The sequence below is a fragment of the Paroedura picta genome, chromosome 3 (assembly GCF_049243985.1).
Source record: "Paroedura picta isolate Pp20150507F chromosome 3, Ppicta_v3.0, whole genome shotgun sequence".
Classification (NCBI taxonomy): domain Eukaryota; kingdom Metazoa; phylum Chordata; class Lepidosauria; order Squamata; family Gekkonidae; genus Paroedura; species Paroedura picta.
The window spans coordinates 56,095,610-56,120,945 of NC_135371.1; the positions used below are offsets into that span (position 1 = coordinate 56,095,610).

Genomic DNA, 25,336 nt, shown 5'->3' on the forward strand with positions numbered 1-25,336 from the left:
CACCTGAAGAATGTGATGAACAGTGGAGCATTACTTGGTCTCTCTTAGGCCCATTATGCACGGCTGCCGAAACGGTGATTTCGGGTCACATGGAAAACGCGGAGGGGGAAGACGCGACGCACACCAGTTATGCACGGGGCGGGGTGCGACGGTGGCAAAACCCAGAGTAACCGATTATGCACACGGCGATCCCAGCGCCGCTTCTGGTTGCGCCCCGGTCACCCGGAAGCTGCGCTTTCTTCCGTGTTTCGCAAACGCGGCTTTTTCGGCGGCATGCACCGAAGCTGCGGCCGGTTGCAGCCGGCACGGTGCGTTATCGGTGATTTTAGTCGCCACCATTCCACCCCGAATGTGCGTTATTCCCCCCGTGCATAATGGGTCTTAGGAAAGGCAGCAGTAACCTTTAGGTTAAAGCCGATATATAATGGGAACTGACTATATATCCTTTGGGAAAATAATAGATTGTACCCTTATAACTATTAATTATTTGGCTATTTTCTTTCTTTTCTTTTTTTCTCTTTTCTTTAAGATAATAACAGACTATACCTTTACATGTATCAATAATTACTAGCTCAGCTGGTTGTTTCTTTTTCTCTTTCTTTCTGTAAGCACTATATATACAACAAAAATAAAAATATTATTAACATAGAACTTCTTGAATCTCAGCAGAAACTCAGACTGTGACTCTTTCATATGAATTTGATTACTGTTTAGATAAGATGTGAATTATAAAGCATAATAACTGTAGCCATTTTGTTATGTTTTTATAATACCAACAATTCTGCATTTGATCATCAGTGGAATGTTTGTTATGCTCCATTGGAATTAGACAAGTGGCATGTGTGTGTATATGGCAGCATTTCTCAATTTTTGTTACACCTTTTCTTATACCATTCTTCAGTCATCACAAAAACCCAGAAGTGATGTGATTATGCAGAATATGATTGGGAAGCAAAGCTGTGTACACACAAGCCCTCTCCCATTCCCATCCCCTCCAAGCCCATTGGCCATTTTGGAAGGGGGTAGATGGGTTGACAAGACCATATATAGTCATATCACCTGATAAATATTTAACATATTTTAAAATATATAAATAAAAATTAACACTCACCCATTTGGGAAACCCTTCCAGGGCTGTCAAGGAACCCCAGGCTTGAGAAAGCCTGGTCCATGGACATGCATGTACAGTGGGAATTACATTTTATTAAATTCATCTCCCTCCTGCAATTCAGTAGTCCATACCCAAAGTGGCACTCTGGACTCCTTTCTTTCAACTTCAGCTAGACCTTCTCCACTGATGTATTCCCCCGCACCACCATTTAAGTTTGTGGAACCTCTCTGATCTACCCTAGAGCAGTAGTAGTCAACCTGTGGTCCCCCAGACATTCATGGACTACAATTCCCATGAGCCCCTGCCAGCAAACGCCCCTGCCCTACCCCTACCCCTGCCCTAGAGTACAAATGTCAATGGCTCTATGTGGGGATGGGGAGAAGGGGGGGGGGGTTACAACACCAGGAAACATGATAGTTATATATACATTGTGCAAAACAGTCATAATTAATGAACAGAATTCCTTTAAGACAATTTTCCCTGCCTAATAAGATCTCTGCAAGAAATGCTTGTGTTGTACCTGTGTTTCCCCCAATAAACATAAACATGCAGAGATGGGGAAAAAAAGAACTGGCAGAAGCTGCTTTCTTCTGTACACAAGCTCTTGAGTTCACATTTTCATAAGAGGGAAGGGGTGGCTTCCTCTGCTGACCTCTGAAGTTGCAGCTCCTGTGTCAATTTTAACCAATGTTGTCTACTCTGATGGATAGCAATTTTTTTCAGAGTGTCAGGCTAAAAAGGAAGTTTCCAGTCTGAGGTACCTTGACAGGAAGTGCTTCAGACTTTCTGTTTACAATGCATCTACTAAGCCTCAGTGACACTGGATGCTACAGAGAGGTTGCTTCAACAACTTCATTCAGTTTACAGGCTCCTACCTGTAGTGCTGTAACAGCCCCCTTGCTCATAAGGGAATAGTTCATTTTGTAAACTGAACAATGTAGTTCAGCTGTGTGAGAATATGTGCAGTGACTTCCACTTCTGGTTAATTTGTACTGTAATTGATGTTGGTCAGATCATCACTCCTGAAGAAATTAATCACCCTGATGTGGATGAATACTCTGTAATGACGTACCTATCACAGTTCCATAAAGCAAAATTGAAATCAGATCCTCTCCTGAAGCCTAAACTTAATCCAAAGAAGGTAAGAGCATATGGCAGAGGTAAGGCCTAGAATGTTCTTCTCACTTTTAGTGGTTGAGTAAATTCACTCCTGTTGTGTGAAGACCAGCTGGTTCTTGTTTGTTTATATTGTGTTTGTAGACAAATGTCTAAGTTCTTTGTATTCATTTAATATGGTGCCAAGATTTATAAATATGTGGAAATAGTTCAAAAGCTGCTCCTACTTTCTGAGAACACTCTCTGAGAACCAGTTCAGCAAGCCAGCTATCTATATGGTTCTGGACCATATTGGAATGGCCTAATCATCTGTGTTCCTTCCCATCCTTTAAGAGGGAGACTTCAGCTTGTTATGAGAGGGTGGAGACCAGTTATTGACTTTGTGTAAATCATTCCAAGAGATGACTGATGCTGCCAAGAGATGGAAAAGAAGGAACTATAATGGTCATTCCGCACAATGGGCAATGTTGCTAAATCTGAGCGCTATTGAAAAGCGCTGCAAGAAAAAGCGGCAGGTCTCGGTAATGCACACAGCCGGTTCTATCGAAAAGAAGTCTCTCCCACTAGCACTGTTCTCATAACACACAAGTTTCCGGTCTTGCCGAAATCGCAACAAAGGAGGTGATATTTTTCCGCGCTTCCTCCCACCCCTGGCTGTCAATCAAACAGATCAGCCAATTAACTGTTGTGTTCATGCTTCCCTTTAAAAACTGTTTTTTAAAAACCCCAAAACACCAGTAGCAACGCATATTCGTTCATTAGATGTATCAGAAAGACCTTTTTTGCTGGCTTAGAAGCTAGCGCTTAATCGTTTTCATGCTCTTAAAGTAGGAACGAAGGACCAGGGTCCCACCCGCCTTGCTGTAAAATGCCAGGCCAGCCATGGTCTTGGAGGCAATGCCCTGTTCCTGAAGTTTAGCCAGATCATGCAGGGGAAGGTAGACTGGATGTTGCACTTGGCCATCAGCACTCATTGCCCACCAGACTTGTTGATGGCCACTGCCTGATCCAATAATGCATATTTCACTGAGCACAACTCTGGTGGAATAGTGTCATTGACTGACAAGCCACTGGGGTAGGAAAGGGAGTGAATTAGGCTGTAGTGACCCAGAGCCTTTTTTGTCAGCAGACCTGGGGGGGGTACCTTCAGTTTTGGAATGAGGGGGAAGTAAAAGGGTCATCAGTGTGACCAGCCTCACCCACTCCTTGTGTATTTTGCTGTCAAAAAACCTGGGGCATGTCCCTTATGGACCTGAGATCCCTTCAATTTGTGGTCACCCTGGCGCTGGTAGAAAATATATGAAAGCCATGGCAAAACCCAAAAGTCAGGTAGGCCCTTGCTGCCCTGTCAGGATGAAGTTGTAAGAGAGAGAGCAGGTCTGCCATGTGAACAGGCTCTGGCCCAATACCCGTCCCGCTGAACAGGACAGGAGACTGAAAAATCCCTCAACCAACCAGGCGATCCAACAGAAGAAGTGGCAGGCAGGAACAAGGCCTCACTGATCCACCAGGGAAGGCTAGCAGACCATTCAATTTTTGCCGTTGGGCTGCTAAGGGGAAAGAGGCCAACCACAAGGGCGTGGTCTCTTAAATAGGGAGGGCCTGTCTTGGCCCTCTGTGGAGCTCCCCGCATGGTACTAGGCCAGCCAGACTGGAGGCAAGATGCACTGACCAGCCCCACCCCATGCAGGACCCTTGTGTGGCCAGACCACATTAGCATCTGGCCATGCCCCCCACAGCTGCAATGAGCATCCAGTGATTATTGCAAGGCCATACTTATTGCTGCCATCTCTGTGTATCCACAAGTAAACAGCTGACAGTCACCAGACTCCTTCTTTCAGTAGAGCTAATATTTTAAATCAACAAAAGCTGCAGTCCTCTGAATCCTACCTCTTGAAAAATCTTTAGTTTAACCATAAGAGTTGTGGTTGAGTGCTACATCTTCACTGGTGGCATGATGAAGTCATTTCTTGTTCCTCCAGAAGTAATATCATCATGTTGCTAGCACAGTCACTATGTCACCAGCAAGGGCCCCCTTCCAACTGGTGGGTCTCCCAGCAGTTGCCAGCCTCATGCTGGCAAACCCACAGGATATGTAGTCTGAGGTGGTATGTTCCATATTACAGCTTCTTTTCTTGCTGTGGTATGGTGAATATGTAGCCCAGACCCAATAATTATGGAGCAACAAACAGCACTAATATTTTTGTGGTAACTGATGCCACTCATTACACCAGGTGGTGCTGTTGCATTTTTAATCTAATTGTAAAGAATAAAGTGCTTAAAAGGAGAGACATCTCAGGTCGATAGCCATGTTAGCATGAAGTGGCAGAACAAAATTCATGTCCTTAAAGACCAGCAAATTTTTCCAGGGTGCAAGGTGTTGTGACAGACAGACAGGTCTTTATTACAGTCAGAGACCAGCAAAGTCAGAATTAGCAATCACTCAATCAGTTACAAAACATATTACAGCTAAAACATAGATTTGCTCATAATATAAAATTATATAAAACAGTTTAGACCATAAAAATGCTAAATATAAATTAGTTATACATATTGGAGATACAGGGAATTATTCTGATCGCAGCTCTGAGTCCGTTAGATGTTAATCTAATCTTCCGCCGACTTTTCATGGCTGCAGCACAGAACCTGGCAGCACTATACGTGATAGAACAGTTTGTGTCTGTGAGCAGTAAGGAGGTATAAAATTGACCTGAATGCCCTGGGACTCTATGTAACCATGGTGCTATAAAAATGGAACATATATCATTATAATACTGGCAGTGAAGAAGGATATGTTCCATTGTTTCTATTTGGCCAGAGCCACAGGGGCACTTCCTTTCAGCATAAGGGATGTTCTTGTATCTCCCTTCAAGTACAGCTGAAGGAAGGACATTACAGCAAGCTAAAGTATCTTCATATCTCAAGATTAGCTAAATAAGCCATGGAAGCTGTGAGATACCTATTGTTTTCACTAACAATAAAGGCAGAGTTACTTGCCAAATCATGTTGGCATTCTATATCCACTACTCACTGTTTAATAACCTCCTTAGCCTGGTCATAAGCCACCGTCAACAGAAATTCTGGAGAAAATCCCAAGGTTTTGTGAGTCAAAGCTGTTCTTCGGATTCTATGGGAAATTTTGTTGGTCTTTAAGATGATATTTGACTTGAATTTTGTTTGAAAATGAGAGATCTTCAAAAAAGGGAGGAAGGATGACCCGGGAAACTACAGACCAGTGAGTCTGACCTCTGTTGTGGGTAAGTTAATGGAGCAGATATTAAAGGGAGCGATCTACAAACATCTGGAGGACAATTTGGTGATCCAAGAAAGTCAGCATGGATTTGTCTCCAACAGGTCTTGCCAGACCAACCCGGTTTCCTCTTTTGACCAAGTAACAGGTTTGCTGGATCGTGGAAATTCGGTTGATGTCGTTTACTTGGATTTTAGTAAAGCTTTTGATAAGGTTCCCCTTGATGTTCTGATGGATAAATTGAAGGACTGCAATCTGGATTTTCAGATAGGTGGATAGGGAATTGGTTAGAGAACCGCACTCAAATAGTTGTTGTCAATGTTGTTTCATCAGACAGGAGGGAGGTGAGTAGTGGGGTACCTCAGGGGTCGCTGCTCGGTTCGGTACTTTTTAAAATATTTATTAATGATCTAGATGAGGGGGTAGAGGGACTACTCATCAAGTTTGCAGATTACACCAAATTGGGAGGACTGGCAAATACTCCAGAAGATAGAGACAGAGTTCAACGAGATCTGAACACAATGGAAAAAATGGGCAAATGAGAACAAGATGCAATTTAATAAAGATAAGTGTAAAGTTCTGCATCTGGGTCAGAAAAATGAAAAGCATACCTACTGGATGGGGGATACGTTCACATTGTGTGTGAACGTGACCTTGGGGTACTTGTGGATTGTAAACTAAACATGAGCAGGCAATGTGATGCAGTGGTAAAAAAGGCGAATGCCATTTTGGGCTGTATCAACAGGGGCATCACCTCAAAATCACAAGATGTCATAGTCCCATTGTATACAGCACTGGCCAGACCACACCTGGAGTACTGTGTGCAGTTATGGAGGCTGCACTTCAAGAAGGACGTAGATAAAATTGAAAGGGTACAGAGGAGAGCGACGAGGATGATCTGGGGCCAAGGGACCAAGCCCTATGAAGATAGGCTGAGGGACTTGGGAATGTTCAGCCTGGAGAAAAGCAGGTTGAGAGGGGACATGATAGCCCTCTTTAAGTATTTGAAAGTTGTCACTTGGAAGAGGGCAGGATGCTGTTTCCGTTGGCTGCAGAGGAAAGGACACACAGTGATTGGTTTAAACTTCAAGTACAACGATATAGGCTAGATATCAGGGAAAAAATTTCACAGTCAGAGTAGTTCAGCAGTGGAATAGGCTGCCTAAGGAGGTGGTGAGCTCCCCCTCACTGGCAGTCTTCAAGCAAAGGTTGGATACACACTTTTCTTGGATGCTTTAGGATGCTTAGGGCTGATCCTGCATTGAGCAGGGGGTTGGACTAGATGGCCAGTATGGCCCCTTCCAACTCTATAATTCTATGATTCTATGATTCTACTTGTAATCAAGCCCGCTGTACCTGAAATACAGCGGGCGCTAGCGGGGCAGTGTGTGGCCCCCGAGCCGGCAGGCCGCTGGTAAGGGAGCCACGGCTCGCCGCGCTGTGCGCAGCTCGCAATTGCCGGAGTTTAATTAACCAACTATTAGTGACTTATTCGTATCAGGATGAATTTCTGGCCAGCATATACAGGATCTTCTGCTATATGAAGATTCAGTTCCAAATAGAGCATAAGATAGAGGCCACAAAGAATCATAGAATCATAGAGTTGGAAGGGACCTCATCGGTCATCTAGTCCAACCCCCTGCACTATGCAGGACACCCACAACCCTATTGCTCATCCACTGTCACCTGCCACCCCCTTAGCCTTCACAGAATCAGCCTCTCTGTCAGATGGCTATCTAGCCTCTGTTTAAAATTTTCCAAAGATGGAGAACCCACCACCTCCCAAGGAAGCCTGTTCCACTGAGAAACCGCTCTGTCAGGAACTCCTTCCTGATATTTAGACAGAATTTCTTTTGAATTAATTTCATACCATTGATTCTGGTCTGTCCCTCTGGAGCAAGAGAGAACAACTCTGCTCCATCCTCCATATGGCACCTTTTAAAATACTTGAAGATGGTTATCAGATCCCCTCTCAGTCGTCTCCTCTCCAGGCTAAACAGACCAAGCTCCCCCATCCTTTCCTCTCCAAACCCCTCACCATCTTTGTTGCCCTCCTCTGCTCCAGTTTGTCTGGAGTGCCACAAGCTACATTTAGCTATTGTTAGTATGACTTTATACTCTGTCAAGAGATTTCTTTGTAAAGTTGAAGTTGGTCCTTAAATATAAAAACCATTGTCCCTTGAAAAAGCTATAAGTAGAAACGCGTCAGGATTTGTGTGAAATTATTAAGAATAAAGAATTATTGAAGATAGAAGCCTCCATATAATTCTGTTTTGGATATTTTATTGCCATATTGTTTCCCAGTGCATCTATATGTCTCTAGAAATGTTACATGTAGCCATAAACTATCTTGCAATAAGTAGGAAAGACAAAGGGCATTTCTGGATGGGGTTTGTGCTGCAGCTCTGCTTCTTAACTACATATGTAGCTGCAAGTCATAGCTATGCTGGTTTGCAGCCAGCTTTCCTCCCACAGTGTTTTTCCAGACCACCTCTGCAGTGATGTTTTCCGAAAGGAACACACTTGAAGTGTTTTTTTGGAAACTGTACATTTTGTTGCACTTTTAAAGGTCATTTCCACATGCAACCACTTTCACACCCCATTTTCTTCCACCTCCTTTTTATCCTGGGCTGATTTTGCATGTACTTTTTTTATTTCATTGTGGATCCTGCTGAATTCAGATCAATTTGAACTCAGGTCTTCCTCTATTCCCCCCCCCCCCACCATTGAAACGGAAACGTGTTTTGCATGTGGTTAGGAAAGCTCCGAACGGTGTGTTTGTGGGGGGGGGGGGAGCCAAGCGCAGTAGGATCCTCTTTCTTTCTTTTCTTGAACTGGGGGGAGGGGGGAAAGGTTGGAGACAGCAGAGGAGGGGGAATAAATCCAAGTGTCAAATCTCTGTGGAGAGAAGTTAGGACTTCCCCTTTAAGGGAAGCCTTGCAACCTGGGAATGAGGAAGCCTTTGAACTGACAGCAGTTCGGCAGCAAGTTAGTTCAGGATCAGCAGAGAGCTGCACCTTTACTCATGCCGATTTTTCAAATATCAAGGGTTATATCCACTCCAGGATATTGTGGGGGAAAGGTAGGGTTACTCCGGATCAATCATGCTTGTTGCTGATGAAAACTTTAAATCACCAAAAATCAAAATAGAAATCGCATTCAAGGGGAGACGGCAAGGACTGAATCAACCAGGGATTGAAACAAAAGCTTCGTGCAGATTCAGCCCTGATCTGCTGCCATTTTCCCTGACTGAGCCTGCGATTTACTTGAAAAACCTGCTATGTTGATATACTGCTGTAACAAGTGACCATAAGCAGCATTTTTTCATGAGGAGGAGTTGTTTTACAGTAGAATGGCATGGTTAGCTATTAAATATCCTTTCCCCCCTCTTTAACAGGCTGGCTGTGTGACTATTTAGGAAAGCTACCTGCTGGATATTCCAGGTTATGGGATTAGTGTGTGTGAGGGACAAGAAACTGGCTCCATACTTCTCTTACTCTTTTGCTCATGCACAAACAATTCCCAATTCTCTGTGTTGGAATCAGGGGAGATCCCAGTAAGCTTATATAGATTTGTTTGGGAGGTTGGGAGGGTTTTTAAAAAGGGTAGAAAATGCAGAACTCTGTTATCCTGAAAACATCACTTGGTATTGCCCAGCAAGGTTGATATATCACAGGAGAAAAAAGGTGATGGATCTCCATCTCACCAGTGAAGAAAGGTATGACAGAAAAACAAGGTTGCCAGGTCTCCAGCTATACCAGGAGGCCTCCCAATGGCAACCCTGTGAGACCCATTGCTACTCAGTAGGATGGAGGTGGGAAAATGCAGGGAGGAAATTGCCATCACATTGACTGTGTGATGTCATTTCCAGGGCAAAACAGGAAGTGACATCATGCCCTTATATGGTTCAGCAGAAACTCTATGGTAGAGTAGCTTTACATCACTCCCAGATTCACCTCAGAAATGACATCATGACACTAGAGTATTATGCATCATGGAAAACTTGCAAAAAGACTGCCAAAAATTATATTTTATTTTTCAATTCTTAATGTGGTACTGTTTTCGCAGCATGAAACCCATTGTGTTGTTTTTGTTTTTGCATTGTAAATGCTGCTCACCATTCTGACAATGTTTCATCAGCGAGGCTTCTGAAATCAGCTTTAAGGTGACTTTTCTTGTGTTACAGCACTGAGAACTATTGTTTTTTGATGCATAAATGTCAGCATTTTGTCTCCTCCCCTTTTCAGCTTGCAGTCCTTTGTATACCGCTGAAACTCTTCCTTTGTCAGCAATCACATGAACATGCCATTTGCCCTGGCAACAGAGCCGTATTGTTATGTAAATTAGTGGATATGACCCTGTGATGTTTGTTTATTTATATACCCCCATCCCCAAAGTTTTACAAGAAACGGGAACAATACAATGAACTTAGTTTGTATTAATGTGGTAATAACAGTAACAATAACAACAATAAGTGATAATAATAAACATTGTAGGATGGTAGAATGCTAGAACATTGATTAACTCGTACTGAGGCCCAGTGGTTTGGGCAGCTCTGTAATACTTGTTGGAGGGAGGCTTGAGGGCCAGTGGGAAGCGGTGGTTCGGACTGACCTCAACCAAATGCCTGGTGGAGGAGCTCCCTTTTGCAGGCCCTGCAGAGTTGTTCAAGTGGCAGCAGAACACTCCTGAAACTACAAAGCTCTACCTCTGATCAGTGACCATAGGGTGGGGGGCTCAAGGTGCCTCCTGCTGATTTCAGCTCCCTCAGTATCAGTGATCAGGTGAACATTGATTCAGTCTCCCATTGCCTGTAATAGCCCAAGGATAGCCTGAGTATTCCACATGGCTTTTTCTTAAGAAGAAAGGAGCTTGTCCTTAACTCTGGGTGGCTCTCTGGCAGCCACTTAAGAGTGATTTTCCCTAGAAAGCAGTCCTTCGTTGCTTGATTTCCACAGACCAAAGCTCTCTGTCTTAAAGTTACTGGCTTGAATTGAAATGCTAATTGCAAACAAGTAAGTTGGAATGTGAATGGCGTTACCTAGCAACGGAATTCCCTCCTCAAACTCTCACCCCCTCTCAGAGTTACCATAGAAACTTTTTAAGGTGCATAAGCGCTGGGGGGGGGGGCAAACACAGTATCACAGCACGTGCATAAATGGGAATGTTTTCCCATTTATGCACGTGGGAATGGGAATGTTTTTAAAATGGGAATGTTTTTAAAATGTTTTTTAAAAGGACGTTTTAAAAGGGTTGGTGAACTGACTGTTGAAAACTGATACATGCCTAATAGGCCACTGAGTGACAGCACACCTGTGCCACACTTCTCCATTCTCCCACTGGTGCCAGCCGCTTCCTGGTTACCATCCAACAATGTTACTCTTCACTGGAGCCTGTGCAGGAGGAACCCCAACAAAGAGAAAAAGTCAGGGAAGCAACTAATTGTGGGAGAGCTTCAGCTGAAAGCACATCACCAACAAAGAAAATGCTGGTATATTTACAAAAGGAAGGAGGAGAAAGGTTTTATAATGTATTCATTTCAGCTTTCTAAAGAATAACTTGGTGTTTTTGTGACACTTTGTTCTTGTATCTGAAGTAGACTGTTGAAACTGATTTCTCTGTCAAGCCACCATTTGCATACTAACATAAACTGAACTGAAATATAAGTTTTGAGTCCAGTGGCACCTTTAATACCAACAAGGTTTTATCCAAGTTGTAAGCTTTGTGTTCATCAGTGAGGTCAAAGATGCAATTGAACTAAAAAAAAATTCTGCTACTTCAGACCAAAATGGCTATGTACTTGAACTGAGATATGAAGAACAGAATCATGACCACTCTTTCCAGTGTGGTGTTGTGGTTAAGAGTGGCAGACTCTATTCTATAGAACTGGGATGTATTTTTCACTCCTCCATATGATGCCTGCTGGGTGACCTTGGGCCAGGCACAGAACTCTGTCAGTCCTACCTACCTCACAAAGTGTTTGGTTTGGGAGAGGAAGGGAAGGCAATTGAACACTGCTTTGAAACCTCTTAAAGTAGAGAAATGTGGGACACAAAACTCTTCTTCTTCCTCAGAATGCCATTGAAATCTACAGCCTGCATGTGGACACCAAAGTTACTTCACGATTTGCACACACGGTCATCACAACCAAAGTTGTCAACAGAGCAAATGTGTCCCAGGAGGCACTTTTTGAAGTGGAGCTACCCAATACAGCCTTCATCACAAACTTTAGCATGTAAGCTTGTTTCTAAGGTTTCTTAAATGCTTCTGGGTTTAGGCAGAGGACTTGCAGGCCTCCTAGGAATGCTAGCCTCCAAGTGGGACCTGGGGATCCCATGGATTTATAGTTCATCTCCAGACAGCAGTGATCAGTTTCCCTGGAGAAAATGGCTACTTTGGAGGGTGGGCTCCATAGCATTATACTCCACTGAAGTCCCTCCCTGCTCCAAATACCACCCACTCCAAATCTCCAGAGCTGGCAGTCCTACTGCTGCCACAGTCTGTAGTACCTGCACTGCTCAACAGCTGCCCCTCTCCTTCTTTGTCAAGACAACACAGCTTGCTCTGCTTCTTTCAGGTAACTACAGTTGTTGTAGCTCCCAGTGCTTCTTATTTCTGTCGGTGCTGAGAACCAGTAGAACCACATTGGGTGTGCAATGGCAGCAGGAGACTCAACTGGGCTGACATAGTAGCCTAACATCTGAACACAGCCCATGGTGCCGCAGGCACCGCGGACTAAATAAAGCCATAAAGGCTTTGTGGGAGGAGTTAGGGTGGGCTCGGTCCGGGATGAGGAAGGGTGCCGATTGGCCCCTTCCTCTGGACAGACCATTGGCCCGGCCAATTCCCGCCCTGCCAACAAGGAAGCAACTGCGAGCCGCGTGGAGCGTGGCTCACAGTTGCTCCTTTGCCAGCGGCCTGATGCGGCGAGAGGCGCGAAGCGCGGCTGCCGGAGACTCCCGCGAAGCGCCTCTCACCACATCAGGCCGCCGACCAAGGGAGCCCCCGGCAGTCGCGCAGAGCCTCTCGCCGCGTCAGGCCGCCGACCAAGGGAGCCCCCGGCAGCCGCGCAGAGCCTCTCGCCGCGTCAGGCCGCCGACCAAGGGAGCCCCCGGCTGTCGCGCAGAGCCTCTCGCCGCATCAGGCCGCCGACCAAGGGAGCCCCCGGCAGCCTGCCGGGGGCTCCCATGCCTAGCGCCCGCTGTATTTTAGGTACAGCAGGCTTGATTACTAGTCTACCATATTTGTCTGAGCTGCATGATGTGCCCCGTTTCAGCAGACTGCTGTTCAGACCTCATGCCGCCTTCATCCTGTGGGACCAGTGGGGAAGAACATTTCCCTTCACACAAATGCAGGAGGAGGAACCAGTTTATTTTCCTTTTTGTGGATGTGATATGACCATAGTCTCCTTGCCAGCATCCAAGTCAACCAAAGTCCTAAATAGGGCTGCCAGGTCCAGATTGGGAAATTCCTGGAGATTTAGGGGGGTGGAGCCTGGGAGGGTGGGTTTGAGGAGGGGAGCAAGGTCTAATGCCCTAAAGTTTGCTCTCCAAAGCAGCTATTATCTCCAAGAGAACTGCTGATTTTGGCCATCTGGAGATCAATTGTAATAGCAGGAGATCTCCAGCTGCCCCTTGGAATGTGCAGACCCTTGTCCTAAAGGGCCTAAATTCAAAGGAAAGTCTAGCCACAATTTGCTTTCACTGTTTATAATATTTGTTTCTTTTGAAGGACCATCAATGGAAAAACTTATCCTGGAACTATAAAGGAAAAGAAAACTGCACAAGACAGGTATGGTGCTGTGGTTTCACAAGGGAATTGTGGCATAGTGGTTACAGATGAGCTTTCCAGAGCCATGTCCTCAGATATGTGAAGGGAAAATCAGACTGGAGACTCTTCTTAGGGGAAGATTACATGGCAACCAATTCCCCCCAGTTCTGCGTCATTTCCCTTCTTGTGTGAATGAGGCCACATTCACCGAAATGCCCCTCTGCCCTAATACACATAGGGTAGTCACAGTACACAGGTGTCCACCCTGTTCCTTCTGTCTCCCATATTTTCACTGTTGGTAAAATGTTATGTGCCCACATGCTTCTTTCATGGTTGCTCCTTAGAAGAACAGATTTTTGTACCCTATTGCTTACTACCCAAAGGAGTCTCAAAGTGGTTTACAAACACCTTTTCCATTTGTCTCTCCACAATAGTCAACCTGTGAGGTATGTAGGGTTGTGAGAGATCTGAGAGAACTGGGAATGGGCCGCAGTGACCCAGCAGGCCTCAGGTGTCTCAAAGCATTTTCCAATTGTCTTCCCCTTCTCTCCCCATAGCAGACTCCCCGTGAGGGAGGTGGGGAAGCGTGCCTCACAGGGAAGCTGGCAACCCCAAGAGGAAGACTGTCTGTGCACAGCAGTCTTGACCTTAGTAAGGTTTTTAATACTGTTTTTTTTTTATTTGCCAGGCTAAGGTTATTTGCCGGTTACTATTTCAGTTACGATGTGTCTCCAGACATTTACTTGTTCTCTATTTAGTTTCAGGCTGTAAATATTTATTTAGATCTTCCTGCACTTTCCAGACTCACAGGACTGATGCTGGTCTGCCTATCTGCGCCCCAGAATACAAACAGTTGCTGATAAGGGCTGGCCATAGCCCACTGCCCAGGAGGGACACTCCTGCACCACTCCCTACCAACTGCAGGCAAAAATGGCTCATTTGAAGGCTGGACTCTTAGGCATTGTCTGATTTTGAAGTCCCACCTCCAAACCTCCAGGAATATTTCCAACCCAGGGGTAGCCAATTTACAGGTGTGGCCTGCAGAGAGTTGCAAAGAAGAAAGACACATGGCTTGGCTGTGTCTAACCCCCGGCGAGAGCAGTATTTTAAGTGAGAAGGGTCTTTTCTGTGGCAACTGTTTGGCAAAAGGGGAAAGTCCCCCCCCTCAAAAGGAAGGCCCTCAGGCTCCCCTGCATTGCTCTTGGAAACGCCTCCCTCCCCTCAGTCAGGGCCTGTCAGAGGCTCCTTCACAGCAGGCCTGAAGGGAGGGGGGGAGGGAGGGGGAGCACTCTGCAGCCTCCTGCCAGCTCTGTCAGGGTTCTGAGGCAATTTACAGTTGGACATGACAGTTAGGACAGTCTTGGGGCGAAAAGGGCTGGCACAGCCTCTATTCTTATCCCCCTTGGCAGCCCTACTGACCTCCTCTCCCTTTGGTGGTCAGGAGCAGACTGGCAGCCAGACTGGGCTGGGTGAATGGAATTTTGGTCTGTCCTGGTGAGGGGCCAATAGGAAGGCACTTCGCGCACCTCCCCATTGGCTGCTTGGCCCTGGATGGACACTCGGAGCTTCGCGGCTCCTGATTGGGCCCTCTGAGTTTTTATCCTGGACAGGGCCCGCCCTAACTCCTCCCCAGGTGGCCTTACTCTTTTATTTAATAGGACCCTGTCCTATTTAAAGATGATACAGAGAAGATTACCAGGAAGGTATTCTAGATTAAAACACAGATAACAAATGGATCCCACAATTATATCAAAAAGAGAAGTCAAACATTTCAAAATATAGATTTGCTCCAAGATTTTTGATTCAAATAGTGGCAGATTAAAAATCCCTCTTAATTGTATACCCTAAATCTGGAATGGATCATATAATATCATCTGAGTAACAGGGAACAATAGTGGCTTTTGTAGCTCTTCTAAAAGTTCAGGAATTAGAATGGCAGGCCCTAGAACATCTAAGGTGTTCCCTCCTCCTACACACCATATTCTTATTTAATGAAGATCTAAACTACAGAACTTTCCTGCAACTGCACCTGATCAGATCAATGGCAGATCCAATAAATGTTCATGTGCATATACACACACAGAGATAATATATAGGATAACAATTTGTGCTATAGACAAAACCCAAAAGAAGTCACAAATTGGCTCAATTCCACCCCCCACCCCCCATTCTCCCATTTATTGTGTAAGATTTTTTAAAACAATAACACAACCTTGTATTTGAAGTGACTAGAAGTTGCCTAAAAGGGAGAGCTGAAAATCAGAAGTTTTTGTTATGGAAGAAAAGAGTTGTGGGTTCAGCCCTTAGACTGGAAAAGCCCAGGCAACCTGCTTACCCAATTTCCTTTACTTTGGGATATTTGGTTTCCATTGATATTTTTCTTGTTTCCAGGTCGACTGGAAGGAAGCTAGATCAGTTTCATGTTTCAGTCAATGTTGCGGCAGCTGCGAAAGTTACCTTTGAGCTGGTCTATGAAGAGTTACTAAAACGGAAGCTAGGGAAATACGAACTGCTGATTAAGGTTAATCCCAAACAGCTTGTGAAACACTTCCAGGTCAGTTCTTGGCAGATGCTTCTGTCGCCAATGGAATCCACCTTCTGGCACTATGTTGCCACTGAATGGTATCCCTCGTGTTTTCTTTTCTTCTTCTCCTCAGATTGACACCCACATCTTTGAACCCCAAGGCATAAGTTTCCTGGAAACTGACAGCACCTTTCTAACCAATGAACTAAATGAAGCCCTCACAGAAGTCCAGGGGGAGACCAAGGTATACAGCATGGACCAAAATGCTGGAAAACTGCCATGATACAGAAGCCGTGGGCCTTTGTGTAAGCTTGACTGAGACTTTTGTTTCTCTGTCTGATTATCAGGCTCATATCACATTTAAACCAACAATAGCACAACAAAGAAAACGTCCAGACCTGGAAGAAACTCTGCTAGATGGAGATTTTCTCATTTGTTATGATGTTAAAAGGAGCGTCACTGCAGGAGATATACAGGTAGAACATGAACAATCCCAGAGTGATGGGCATCTTTTGGCTAAGTGCAGAGAAGGCAGTTTTATGCAGTATTGTCAAATATTCCAGACTCAGCATACTGAAGGGTCTAGCCAACTAGTGAAAATGGGCTTTTCTCCTTTGGAAAAGGTTATAACTGCATGATTTTCTTTTAGCGATTTTGTTGAATTGCAGGTTCATTCACCAGCATGTCCAGTTGGAAGGACCAGGTAGTGGGTGATCTGAAAGACCTCTGCCGCTGCCGGTCTGACCTTGAAAGACCAATGGTCTGATTCAGCCTAAGGCGGCTTCATGTGTTCCTCTCTCTAAATCATGCCAGCCTAGCAGTTTACCAACAGGCTTGAAAACTGTGCCCTGGATTATGCTTCTTAGATCATTTTGGTTAAGTTATTTAATTCAATCTTGTGCTGAAACACGTACATGTACATATAACAAAAAACTCTTTTTTGTTTCAGATTGTTAATGGATATTTTGTGCATTATTTTGCACCCAATGAAAAACTCGTGTTTCCAAAAAATATTGTTTTTGTCATAGATAACAGTTTTTCTATGTTTGACCGGAAAATTCAGCAGGTAATTTTTCTCAAAGTAGACAATTTCCTGGAATTCATTCCCTGCATTAATATTATTATTTTAAAATTGTAGAGTGAAGTTTGAACTCCACAGTTCAGAGGGGCATTATTAATTTAGGGGGCATTATTAATTTAGAGGGACATTATTAATTAAGGTAAAGGTAAAGGTAAAGGTATCCCCTGTGCAAGCACCGAGTCATGTCTGACCCTTGGGGTGACGCCCTCTAGCGTTTTCATGGTAGACTCAGTACGGGGTGGTTTGCCAGTGCCTTCCCCAGTCATTACCGTTTACCCCCCAGCAAGCTGGGTACTCATTTTACCGACCTCGGAAGGATGGAAGGCTGAGTTTGAAGATGGTTATCAGAGCCGGCTGCTGGGATCTGTCCTGCTTGAGCCGGCTGCTGGGATCGAACTCCAGGCCTCATGGGCAAAGCTTTCAGACGGCTGCCTTACCACTCTGTGCCACAAGAGGCTCATATCATTATTAATTACTGTTATTAAATAAAAGCTTGTCAGATTTTACTCTGCTCTAGTTTGGCCTCACTTGGAGTACTGTGTTCAGTTTTGGGCAGCCCAGTTGAAGAGGGATGTTGACAAACTAGAGCGTGTCCAGAGGACAGCAAAAAGATAGTGAGGGATTTGGAGACCAAGACTTATGAAGAAAGGTTGGGGGATCTTGATCTGTTTAGCCTAGAGAGGAGACGACTGAGAGGGGATCTGATAACCATCTTCAAATATTTAAAAGGGTGCCATATGGAGGATGGAGCAGAATTGTTCTCTCTTGCCCCAGAGGGACAGATCAGAATGAATGGGATGAAATTAATTCAAAAGAAATTCCATCTAAACATCCGGAAGAAGTTCCTGACAGTTAGAGCGGTTTCTCAGTGGAACAGGCTTCCTTGGGAGGTGGTGGGTTCTCCATCTTTGGAAATTTTTAAACAGAGGCTAGATAGCCATCTGACGGAGAGGCTGATTCTGTGAAGGCAAAGGGGTGGCAGGTTACAGTGGATGAATGATTGGGATGTGAGTGCCCTGCATAGTGCAGGTGGGTTTGACTAGATGACCCATGAGGTCCCTTCCAACTCTATGATTCTATGAGATGTTGTATGCATGAGGCAAAAAAAAGGTATGCTATCTCTCCCCTTGCCCTGCCCGGGGTGGGAGGTGATGGCGGCAGACAGGCATGAAACACTAGGATTACATTTATGTATTAATTCAAGCATTTACATCCTGCCATTCCTCATGGCTCAAGGTGGCTACATTGTCCTCACTGTTGTAATTCTGGTAGTGGGGGAACCATTTCAATAGGGACAGTAGGTACACACTAGAACTCTGCCTAAATATCTTTTGTTAAAGTTGCTTGAGCTGAAAAACTCATATTTCCGCCTCAATACTGGCAGTAAATATCACATCTGTATTCCATTCGTCATTTGATGGACAGAGCGTATGCTTATTGTAGGATAGAGGGTTAATATAATTTGTCATAATTCTTTTAATGGACTTCAGAAAAGATATTTCAGGAGGGACAACAGTTAATTATCTCAGAACAAAATTGTATCATAGTACTGAGCCATGAATTTCACCCACCGTGAGATTCACACTGCAGAAGCTGTTCATATTATGTTCTGGGACCTATCATGTAAAAAGTTGGTCACCCATAAGCCTGCTTCAAGCACAGGGCTACCTGTAGATCTCACAAAATTAGTTAAGCTCCTGACAACAGAGATCCATTCGCCGAGAGAAAATGGAATGCAGCAAAAATCTTTACTCCTTCCACTGATAAATTGTTGGATACACTCCATATATTACATGTTAGGCATGAGTGTTGTACATTTTATTTTAGGCTTAGTGTACTGACTCTGAATATATGCTTGGATATTATGTGCATGAATATTATTTCACATAAATTTCTTTTACAGACCCGAGAGGCTTTACAAAAAATCTTAGAAGATCTGAATCCTGAAGACCACTTTAATTTAATAATCTTTAGTAGCAATGTTGCTGCATGGAAACCATCTTTGTTGCCAGCTACAAAAGGGATTGTGGAGCTGGCTAAACAATATGTTAGGACCATTGAAGTTGACGGAGGTAAAACTTAAGGATGCTTCCATCTCACAGCAAACCTCTTCAGCACTTGACATTTCCTGTTCAACAACACTCATGATCAGGCTTCCATGGAGCAATTTCAACAACTATTGAATAAGTTGGGAGGTGCCTGTTGGGAAGAAGTTGACTCATAGTTGTTTGGGTGATCAGTTCTGAGCTGGGTTCTATTCCACCACTACCCCTCAGAAAAATAGGCATAGTTGGAGGTCAGAAGCAAGTAGGAATGAATTTCAGATCTCCCAAAGTATTATTATTATTATTACTAGATGTAAAGCCCATTTATAAAAATGGGTGGAACATGGGAATGGACGGGGCTGATACCTCTGGGGGCCTGGCCCTGTGTAGACGGTCGTACTTACGTGGGGCACGCTTGCTGGCTGTTTTCGGCGTTGTCTCCGGGTGTCAGCAGTGGCGCGGCTAGGGTTCAGGGGGCCGCGCAGGCGGTAGGCCATGTCGGGTGCAAGCAGGCCGTCGCAGAAGTCCGCGAGCGGTGCTGGCGGCGGGCTGGCTCAGCCGCTGTAGCAGCAGCGGGCGTCGCTTGGAGGGGTGGTGTAGGTTTGGGGTGGGGCCGTGGCGGAGCGGCAGCAGGACAGTGCGCGCAACCACACAGGCGCAGAACTCTGCACCTGCGTGGTAGGCCTGCTGTTTCGGCGGCAGGGATGCAGGCCTGGTGTTCTGGGGTCGGCGCTGGCGGCTCTGGGGCTTGGCGTGTTTGGTGGGTGCGTCCTCTGCCCACGGAGAGCGGTGCGGCCAGAGCTGGGGGCTGGGGGGGTGGCGAGGCGAAGTGGGGGTAGAACGACGTGCATGCGTGGGAGGCTGTTGCAGCCTAGGAGCCTCTCGCAGCTCTTGCGGCCTGGGTGTGGCTGTGGCGGCGAAAGGAGGGAATGGCCAGGAAGGCAGGAAAAGCAGGGAAAGGTAAGTAGGGGCTTGGAGATCACTTCAGGGTCCTCCCGACGGGACGGGTGCGTTGAGGGTGGGAAGCACGCGGGCGCGGTGAGCGGAGAGGTGGCTGGGGAGGCGCAGAGGGGGTAGCGGCGTGGTACCTTGGGGGGCAAAGGCTGTCGCTGGGCGGAGGGAAAGCAGCGGTGACTGTGCTGCTTTTCCTGCATGCAGCGGCGTGGGGCGACCTTCCTCCCACGTGGCCATCCCCGTGCTTGGGCGAAGCTCATCATAGGCCGGTGGGAAAAGAGCAGGGCCGCAGTAGCGAAGACGCAGCGGCCCTGCTCTTTTCCCCACAAAGAGGACTTGCGGTCTGGAGAACCGAGCATTGAGGATGGCTGCCTGGGAGGAGTGGTGAGTTCGTAGGACGGGCCAAGTAGCCAATGGGGAGGCACGCTTGGCCCTGGAGTGCCACTTGGCCCTGGAGTGCCACTCAGAGGAGCGAATCAGGAGCCGCTTTGCGGCTCCTGATTCACTCCTCTGAGTTTTTATCCCGGGCAGCACCTGCCCACTCTCCTCCCTCTTAGACCTTAGCCCTTAGCCTTTTATTTAATACCGTGGAGTGGTTTACAGATGATGATGATGATGATGATGATGATGATGATGATTACTCACCTCCCCCCGATGGCTCAAGGTGAGTGACATCATTAGAAGGAACCAGGAGAAAGACACAATGCCTCTTCCGTCTTTCTACATAGGGTAGGAGTGGGTGAGTACAGAAGCAATACTTCTGATCTCCCCATTCAAAACCAAAATAGATCAGTTACTTTGCTGCATCTCAGAAAGTCTGGAGCACTTCAAAGTTTTCAGAGTGGGAGATCAGAAGTTCCCGAGTTCTGGGTTTCACCCAGTGATCCCCTGGGAATTGGCTTCTGATTCTGCTCTTCCAAAATCCTTTCCTTAGTGTGAGATAAAATTTCCCCAGCAGGAGATCAGAAGAAAAAGCCCAGCTGATCCCTCATTTAATGGGCGTCCCACCGGTTCGGGGGAGGGGAGAGAGCACTTCCAGGCATTTCCAAATGCTAATCAGGAGAGCAGACAAAAACACTTGCTTCTTGCTCACTCCCTCAAATCTCAGGGCATTTCCGCATCTGTTAAATGTAGTGAAATGCTTACCTTACTTAGTCATTATATTCTAGCCCCTCCATATGAAATCACCAACATTCAGCATCTAGGCAGCAAACTGCTTGCTACATCCTCCATTTTAAAGCATTAGTTGGAGAATTGCATAAAGTGGATTTCCCCAACCTATTTAGCATGGGCTACAGGAGAGCAACCAGCAAGCTACCAGTAGTGGGAAGGTATGGAGGCACATGCATGCTAAAAGCACCTGCCTTATCCCGTCCTAACACCCGCCTCCCACTCCCTTGTTCCCAGGATGGGAATGTCTTTTCTAAAATGGCTAACATTATGGAGCAACAAATAGGTGGACAAGAGTGCAGGCAATGCTAGAAATAAAAGATTTCCCCCCCCCCCCAAAGTTGAGCCAGTACATGTTGAACCAGTACATCACAGGACCTTTAAAACATAGAGAAAGATGACTGGTTGCCTGGATTGATTGATAGGCAGAAGAGAGCCATGTATAAAGTTCACTGTTCTCTTCCGCCATTACCAGCAGCATTTGTGGAGGTTAGAATTGCGAAAAGGTGGCAGACAAAAGCAGGACAGGAAAAAGGTGAGGAGGGGTTGGGAGGCGCAATATGATTCAGCACTACAGCATTTAGCTGGTGTAATGCTATTTTTTACTGATGTGCAGAAATTTGCTCAATTTTGTTGGTGTGAGTAATGGCAGCAAAGCAATTAACCTTTGTTCAAAACATCATCCCAATAATGCCATGCCAAGAAAGATCTTTTTTTTCTGGGTTTGATTAATGTTGAGTGCATAGCAGAAAACAGGCTGTTCCCAATTTGTGCAAGAATGGAGCATAACATCAAATGGAAACCAAAAGAAAAGATATGCACATGAATGGAGTTGCTGAAATGAAATTCCATGGGGAATCAGCCCTGGTTTACATGATTTTTGTTTTGTTTCTGCATATGGCTAGAATGGACTTTCTGCTGACAAAGTCTGTCAGCTCTTCCCATGTATTTGTCCACCTTGCCCCATGTATTTGAAGACTCCTCCCTTGAACAATCTCAGAGGAATGAAACCAGTTCTGTGGTCTGTGATATCAAATGTATCATCAGGTCTTCCTTGCTGTTACAGCGACAGATATCAATGATGCAGTCCTGACTGCCATACATACACTGGATCAGGCCACCGCTGCTGAGTTACTGCCAGAGCAAAGCATTTCAATGATAGTTTTGCTGACAGACGGTCAACCCACTACTGGTAAGTTAACACCAGGAAGACAACAGAGGGTGTGCGTGTGGAAGGGGGTTATTTATACTTATGGTTTTTATTATATAGTCATGTCAGTCAAAAAGAGCCTCTTGTGGCGCAGGGTGGTAAGGCAGCCAACATGCTGTATGAAGCTCTGATCATGAGGCTGGGAGTTCGATCCCAGCAGCCGGCTCAAGGTTGACTCAGCCTTCCATCCTTCTGAGGTCGGTAAAATGAGTACCCAGCTTGCTGGGAGTGTAAAACAGTAATGACTGGGGAAGGAAATGGCAAACCACCTTGTATTGAGTCTGCCAAGAAAACGCTAGAGGGCATCACCCCAAGGGTCAGACATGACTTGGTGCTTGCACAGGGGATACCTTTACCTTTACCTTTACCTTTACCTTTACCTTTACCTTTACCTTTACCTTTACCTTTACCTTTACCTTTACATGTCAGTCAATACAGTTTTAAAGAACTTATCATATGCCTGTTCCTCTTTCTGTGCACAGTTCATGTAATTTCAGATTCTGTACCTAAAACCATTTTTACAAGTTTTCTACACACTCAGTCACCATACATATGAGAAAAAAGACCATTAAAAAGCAGGAAATCAAAGGGGGAGTTGAGAAGGAAAGGTGACTAAGAGGTAGGGGATAACACATGCTCTGCACTAAAATCTTTTCCTTTCTCAGCATGTCCCCATGATTTTCATTTGCTGTCCATTGATTCTATTGTTTGACCATCTACCCATGCAGTGCAGTCCTATGTTTACAGTGTTCAAAGCCCTGTAACTTTGACTCTGTGCTATACATCTGGTTTACAAGTGAGACTCTGGATGAGCTCTGGTCATCTTCTCTTCAACTCATTTGTACAACCTCAAACATTGTGTAAAGCTGCTGTTTGCCTGTTTGTTGCCTGGCTGTCTCATCCAATGGAGCAAATCATACCTCCGTAGTGTTGTTTGAGGTCAAGAAAATGACACAGGAGGAAGTGGTTACCTCAACGCACATACACTTGCCCACCCCCCGCCACTCCTCAGTCATAGCTGAAACTGAGGCCACTTACATGTGGCATTTACAACTACAAATACTTGGACGATTGTCACCAAACAGCTTGTTGGTAGAGTTTATATAGGCAAAGGAGTACCAAAGCACTGGCTGCTTAAAGAATAGAATTATTTTTTTTATTAAGAAGAGAAACAACTTTGTAAAGAGCGATGGGGGAGAGAGTCTTAGCAGCCTAACTGTTCTTCACCTGAAGGCAAACAGGGAGGAAGTATGGAGCAGAAACTCTCTTATGCTCAGTGGGATGGCAGACAGCATAAAATAGGAATGGGTAGTTTCCTTCTGTGGAATGGTATTTTCAGAGTTATTTGGAGATTTTTATGCTGGAGTGATGGCAGAGAGAGGAGGGAAAGAGTGTGGAGAACAAACATACTTTGCCTAATCCTGTTATCATTGTGCTGGAGTGAAGGTCCAGTAGGGGAGAGAAACCTCCAATGTATGTGTCGTGTTCTTGGGATCCAATTAAATTGACCTATCTGCTAGTTTGGGCTTCAAAGTCAATTATTTCCTTTCTTGGATTGTGGGAAAAGCTGACTGTGATAGTTCCAGTCCTTTGGGAACTGAAGTTGTTCTTCTAATCTAAGTCTGGTTTTTCCTCAAATTCCAAATAGGGGAAATGTAGCCTACAATCTTGGATACAATTCTAGATGCTTGGGATATATTGTACAAGTACCACATAAGAAGATATCCTGAATTTCTCTCTTCAGTTTATAGATCATTCATAGGCCTATTATACACGGAGGGGAAGGTCCACATTCGAGGTGGGATGGTGGCGGCTAAAATCACCAATAATGCACACCGCAGGTGGCAGCCGGGGGCAAAGTCGATGTATGCCACCGAAAAAGCAGCATTAGCAAAACGCAGAAGAAAGTGGAGCTTCCCGGGCGACCAGGGCGCAACCAGAAGTGGCTCCGGAGTGGCCACGTGCATAATCGAGGAGGTCCATGGGGTACAGGGCTTCTGGGTGTGCTTGCTCTCTCGTCTTCCGTGACCTTCGGTTCGGCAGGCAGGGCCTGCGCCTGCGCGTGCTGTGGGCGTCCTGCTTGGCGGCCCAGCCTCGGTCAGCACTGTGCTCACTTCCCTTCCTGTTTGCTCTGCATCGCCGCCTCGTCGGCTGCAGCCAGCAGCTGCTCTGGGTTTTGCCACTGTTGCGTTCCGTCCCGTGCGTTTGCGGTTTGTTTCGCTTCCTCTTCCTCCGCGTTTTCCACGCGACCGCCAACTGCTGTTTCAGCGGCCGTGCATAATAGGCCATAGTGGAGACACCTGAAAAAAGTATAGGAAAACGAGAGAAAATCTTATTGAACCAGGGTTTATCTGTGAATGTGGTCTAAAGGCAATAGTAAAGGAATAGCTAATCATCTTGCCCCTCTATGGAAGGGACTGGAATTCCCACAGACCAGGCAGAGAATCTTTCAAGAAGAATTGATTAAACCCGCAACTTCATTTTGCCAATTAACACCAGGGCCTTTCCCAAATTAGTGTGTGCCATCAATTCCAATACGTAAAATTTTATACAGCTTTGAAATCCCAACCCAATTAAGTCACTATTAAGTCACATCTTAATTGTCTGTTCTGGCACAATCACTGATAACATCTTCCAGTGAACACTAGTCCAGTTCAGGTGGAAATTTTCCATTGTGCCACTCTGGGGTTGAGAGAGGGAGTAGGGTAAAGGTAGTCGGTGGTAACGAGTCTGAGCATTATGTCAAGATGGCCTTATCAGAGGCAGGATTTCCACAGATAGGTGTCTTCAGGCTGTCTATGAAATCCTGGAACACTGAGCTGCTAGACTAAATACATACTGATATAGGAAAATACTGAAATGTAAAGTCTTAAAGAATAATACTGTGAAATCTTATAGAATCTTAACATTAATGGTTTTTCAAATGGTTTATGGCTTATGTACTTATAATTGCATAGAATAGTGCTTATAAGCTTAATGGAAAGATTCAAAAGGATAGAAAAATACAAAAGTTGGAAAAAGAAATATTATAAAAAGTCATAAATTCAAATGGTCACTCCATCATAGGGACAGTTGACTATAGTAGCATCTTTCGCGTATATTGTT

The 25,336-nt window shown here is 45.3% G+C and overlaps 1 protein-coding gene across 1 annotated transcript in view; it reads left to right on the forward strand.

The window, feature by feature from the left end:
* The window catches only part of LOC143832035 (inter-alpha-trypsin inhibitor heavy chain H4-like), a 54,402-nt gene that overhangs the window by 14,037 nt on the left and 15,029 nt on the right, over positions 1-25,336 (forward strand). The window contains exons 4-12 of the mRNA XM_077325772.1: positions 2,124-2,252; positions 11,552-11,712; positions 13,209-13,268; positions 15,639-15,801; positions 15,905-16,015; positions 16,119-16,247; positions 16,721-16,837; positions 18,756-18,924; positions 22,088-22,213. Coding sequence (XP_077181887.1) covers positions 2,124-2,252; positions 11,552-11,712; positions 13,209-13,268; positions 15,639-15,801; positions 15,905-16,015; positions 16,119-16,247; positions 16,721-16,837; positions 18,756-18,924; positions 22,088-22,213 — 1,165 coding nt within the window. The remainder of the gene's footprint in view (positions 1-2,123; positions 2,253-11,551; positions 11,713-13,208; positions 13,269-15,638; positions 15,802-15,904; positions 16,016-16,118; positions 16,248-16,720; positions 16,838-18,755; positions 18,925-22,087; positions 22,214-25,336) is intronic.